This window comes from Lactuca serriola, chromosome 4, assembly GCF_051521515.1.
Source record: "Lactuca serriola cultivar US96UC23 chromosome 4, Lser_US96UC23_V15, whole genome shotgun sequence".
Taxonomy (NCBI): domain Eukaryota; kingdom Viridiplantae; phylum Streptophyta; class Magnoliopsida; order Asterales; family Asteraceae; genus Lactuca; species Lactuca serriola.
Window position 1 is genome coordinate 196,311,140 of NC_136411.1, and position 3,934 is coordinate 196,315,073.

The 3,934-nt window shown below is 31.7% G+C and overlaps 1 protein-coding gene across 1 annotated transcript; it reads right to left on the bottom strand.

Moving 5' to 3' along the window:
• Positions 1–953: 953 nt before the first annotated feature.
• On the bottom strand, positions 954–2,560 carry LOC145103116 (large ribosomal subunit protein eL34). Its single transcript, XM_079040657.1, has 4 exons — positions 2,380–2,560; positions 2,185–2,264; positions 1,309–1,418; positions 954–1,212 (listed from the first exon to the last, which is right to left on the bottom strand). The coding sequence occupies exons 1-4, from the start codon at positions 2,456–2,458 to the stop codon at positions 1,119–1,121; spliced, it is 363 nt and encodes a 120-aa protein (XP_078896783.1). The 5' UTR covers positions 2,459–2,560; the 3' UTR covers positions 954–1,118.
• Between the last annotated feature and the right edge of the window lie 1,374 nt (positions 2,561–3,934).

Consider the following 3,934-nt stretch of genomic DNA (forward strand, 5'->3'; position numbering starts at 1 on the left):
AGAGGGGTGTGTTTGACAATCTATCTAAGTTGAAATAATATAATATACTTGAAATATACTTTTTGGGGTTAAAAATTGGGTAAAAAATGGAATAGAGTTGGAGATAAAACACTGTTTACACCATCTTTTTACTCCATTTTGGGTGTGGGGGGGGGGGGGGGGGGGGGGGGGGGGGAATGAGGATGGGTTGGAGATCGTCTAACAAGAAGACTGTTAAACTTTTAGAAAAAACAAATTTGCCCTCATACAATAACAAAAAAAACATACTAAAAAGACGATTTATGTATGTGTTGGTCACCACAAAATAACAGTTGTAATGCAAAAAGTATGTGTTGGCTACCAAACCCACAGATAACCGAACTGTATTAACTTCGAGTTAATTAGTTTTCGGGTTCGGTTTAAATGGGTCCGATTTAAATTGTTCATACGAAAAACCAAACCACTAAACTAATTAAGATGACCTCCTAACCCGAAAACCAAACAATATTCGATTAACCTGAAGCAAACAAATTGATTAAGTGGTTGTGTCACCCCTACTTATTTATTAGGGAGAAGAGACATTTTCCCTTCAATTTGCCTCCCTATGTTAAAAGGTATCAATACTAAGGTAAATTTTATCACAATATATAAACTTGAAATCAATACCTTAAAATTATAAAATATGAACTTTAAACTTATGTTTGTGTTTGTGATTAAGCTTCACATCTAAATGTTTGAGATTAGACAGAACTTTTAGTTCCATTTTTCTTCTTCAAAAATGAAAAGTTAAATTAATAAAGTCAAGATTTTTATGTACATAAAATTATGCGAAAATAGCAAAAATAATATCGTTTTTTGTGTTTTCCCAAGGTTTTCGACAATTTCATAAACCTACGAAATTGATGGGAATTTCTAAAAAGCAATTAATCTTTGCTTAATTTAATTTCGTTACCTTCCACATAAAAACAAGATGATTAAAATCAACTGAAAATAACAAATTCATTGGAATTCAAAATCAATCCATGACTTCAACAAAAGTATGCAAAAAATTTATAACTATAGTGTTAAAAAAGAGAGAAATTTCTTCCAAACACATAACTACTCAAAACTTTCTTCATCATAATTCAAAAACCCGATTTTCAACTCTTTCCAGCTTGCTTTTCTTTTGTCTTCTGAATTTTCAAAACCTTCTTCACAATCTTCTGTTCTTCAACCAAAAAAGCTCGAATAATCCTACAAAAAATCAACAACATCGTGTTCACAACAAAAAAGAAAAACAAAATTAAAAAAAAAAGATTTAAAAATATAAATTCGTGTAAATTTACCAACCTCTCCCTGACAGCACCAGCAGACAATACACCCCCATAAGCTCGGTTAACCGTCCTCCTGTTCCTAGACAGCCTTGACCTTTTGTATTCCGTTGGCCTCAAATGAGGAATCTGAAAAATAATAATATCATTTTAATTATATAAATTAATCTTATAATTATAACTATTAACTATTGTTATATTTAAAAATAGAGTAAATTACAGAAATGGTCCCTGTGGTTTGGAGAAGTTACACCCATCGTCCCTGGTCCAGTTAAAAAGACAATTTTACCCTTTCCAATTTCTTTTTTCTTTTACTCGCCAATTACTTACAATTGTAAAAGAAAAAAGAAATTGGAAAGGGTACAATTGTCTTTTTAGTTGGACCAGGGATGACGTGTATAACTTTTCAAAACCACAGGGATGGTCCCTATCAACTTTTCACCAAACCTGCATAATCGACCAAACCATAAGGACCATTTCCGTAATTTAATCTTCAAAATATAACTATAAAATAAATTATTCCATAAGTGTATAAACCTAAAACAAGAAGGACCAAAGATGTAACATGAAAGTTATTAAGCTACATTCATCCCAAATATAGTGTTATTAAACGTAATTAACATCATGTAGAGTATACAATCATGGATTCAACATTCATGGAAGTGTATTATGATCGATAAACTCAGAACAACAATGCTTTCTGTAAAAACCACATGTAATTCTCCATATCACCAAATAATCACCACTACAAACAGACTAATTAGCAATCGACAATCAAGTAGTACCACATATTTAATCCTCACATCAACATAAGTTGAAATCGCAATGCAAATGCAACCCAATGAACACAACTTAACACTATCGAATACACAACTGTGTAATAGAATCACATTACCCCTTGAATTCGCTTGCCAGTAACAGGGCACTTAGGTCCGCTAGCTCTCTTTTTGGTGGTCTGGTAAACCAGCTTTCCACCTATGAAAGTAAGGATCGCATCAGTGCCATCGATCAAATTAAGCAGATGTTACGAATTTACATGATCGTTAGAGAGTTGAATCGGTAAAAACAATAGAAATAGCAATGGGGTTACCAGGGGTTTTGACGACTCTGTGTTGATTGGATTTGGTGGCATAGCTATGGCGTTTCCGGTATGTGAGACGCTGCACCATCTTTGAATCGCAGATACTCTCGCTCTCTCTGTTTCGTTTTCTCTCGTTTTTGCAGAAAATGAGGATTAGGGTTTTGCTATGGGGAAAGTAAGATGGTGTTTTGGTTTCTTTGCTACTACTAATGCCCTAGATCTGACGGCTCGTCTCGTTTTCTCTTTTAACGGCTGAGATTCATCTATTTTACAACTACGTTGCTTTTAATCATGGTCTATGTGGTTTTTACTTTTTACTTTTTACTTTTTACTGTTTTAGTATGATAATAACCAAAATATTAAAGTGGATGATGTGTTTATTTTCCCGTTATTGTAAAATATTGGTTATTTATTAAAAGAACAATTTATATCAATGGTATGTATGGTTTGGGCAATGTGTGTATTTTTTTTTATTAATTAAAAAAAAACAATTTTTTTATTATAGTTAATTAATGATCACAATCAATGTTCTAAAAAGTTCGTCACGGCTCCGTCATGGCACGTCATGACTCCAAGATTTGTACTTGCTGCCAAGCTTTGAAAAAATGTTGTATTTAGTCACATATGTAAATAAAAATGAATAATAGTAGAAAATACATATAAAATTATTAATTATATACAAAATTGTCGCCTTAAGTCACGCTTTACAAAAGGCGTGGCTCGCCACAACTCAAAAAAACTTGAGGTTTAACATTGCCGTCAAGTCACGTGTTACGTTATTTAAAACCTTGATCACAATATAATGAGATCGGAGCAAACAGACAACCGTCAAAATTTTTAATTAGACAGTCCATATGGTTTGAATTTATTTTTGTTTTGGTCCCTAACTATCTAATTGATTTGCTCTTGTTGATTTTCTTTTACCTTTTCATACTTTTAATTCATTAAAAATTGTTAAGAAAATATGTGGTCTATCTTTCTTCTCTTATACCGTCACTCTCCTCTGCTGTCACCGATATTAGAGATGGAAACGGTGTCGAGAAGTATCGGGGATCCCATTCTCATTCCTAACTCTGTATCTTCATTATCATCTCTGAATCTTCATTATCATCTTCACCAGAGAATATAAATGAATCATTGTCCCTACAAACCCCCCAACAAGGATCCGGGATCTCCAACAAGGATTCAATGATTTATATTTCTATTTATTATGAAAACTTTTATGTAAATAAAAACTCTAAATTTTAATTTTACCAACATAAGGTTAAAGATTTTAAAAAAACATAAAAACATTTATAGATTGAATAAAAATTATAAAAAAATTATACCTGAATTTAGATACATACATGAAATCAATTAACTTTTGCTACAACATATTATATGATATGATTGAATATATTATAGAACGAAGATAGTATTGAATAAGAAGTTTCAACACATGTAAAGTGATGTTTTTATTATACATGCTGCAATATAAATGTATGAGTGATATGAGATTAAATATTTGATATTCCTTTTTTGAGAGCGTAAGTTTGGTCAAATTAGTATGAACCGAGTTTTTAAC

Excerpts from the sequence above, each read along its gene's own strand:
- LOC145103116 (XM_079040657.1), bottom strand. The coding sequence starts at position 2,458 with ATGGTGCAGCGTCTCACATACCGGAAACGCCATAGCTATGCCACCAAA. Across the intron at positions 2,265-2,379 it reads CAGAGTCGTCAAAACCCCTG|GTGGAAAGCTGGTTTACCAG; the intron begins GTAACCCCATTG and ends TTACTTTCATAG. Across the intron at positions 1,419-2,184 it reads CTGGCAAGCGAATTCAAGGG|ATTCCTCATTTGAGGCCAAC; the intron begins GTAATGTGATTC and ends ATTATTTTTCAG.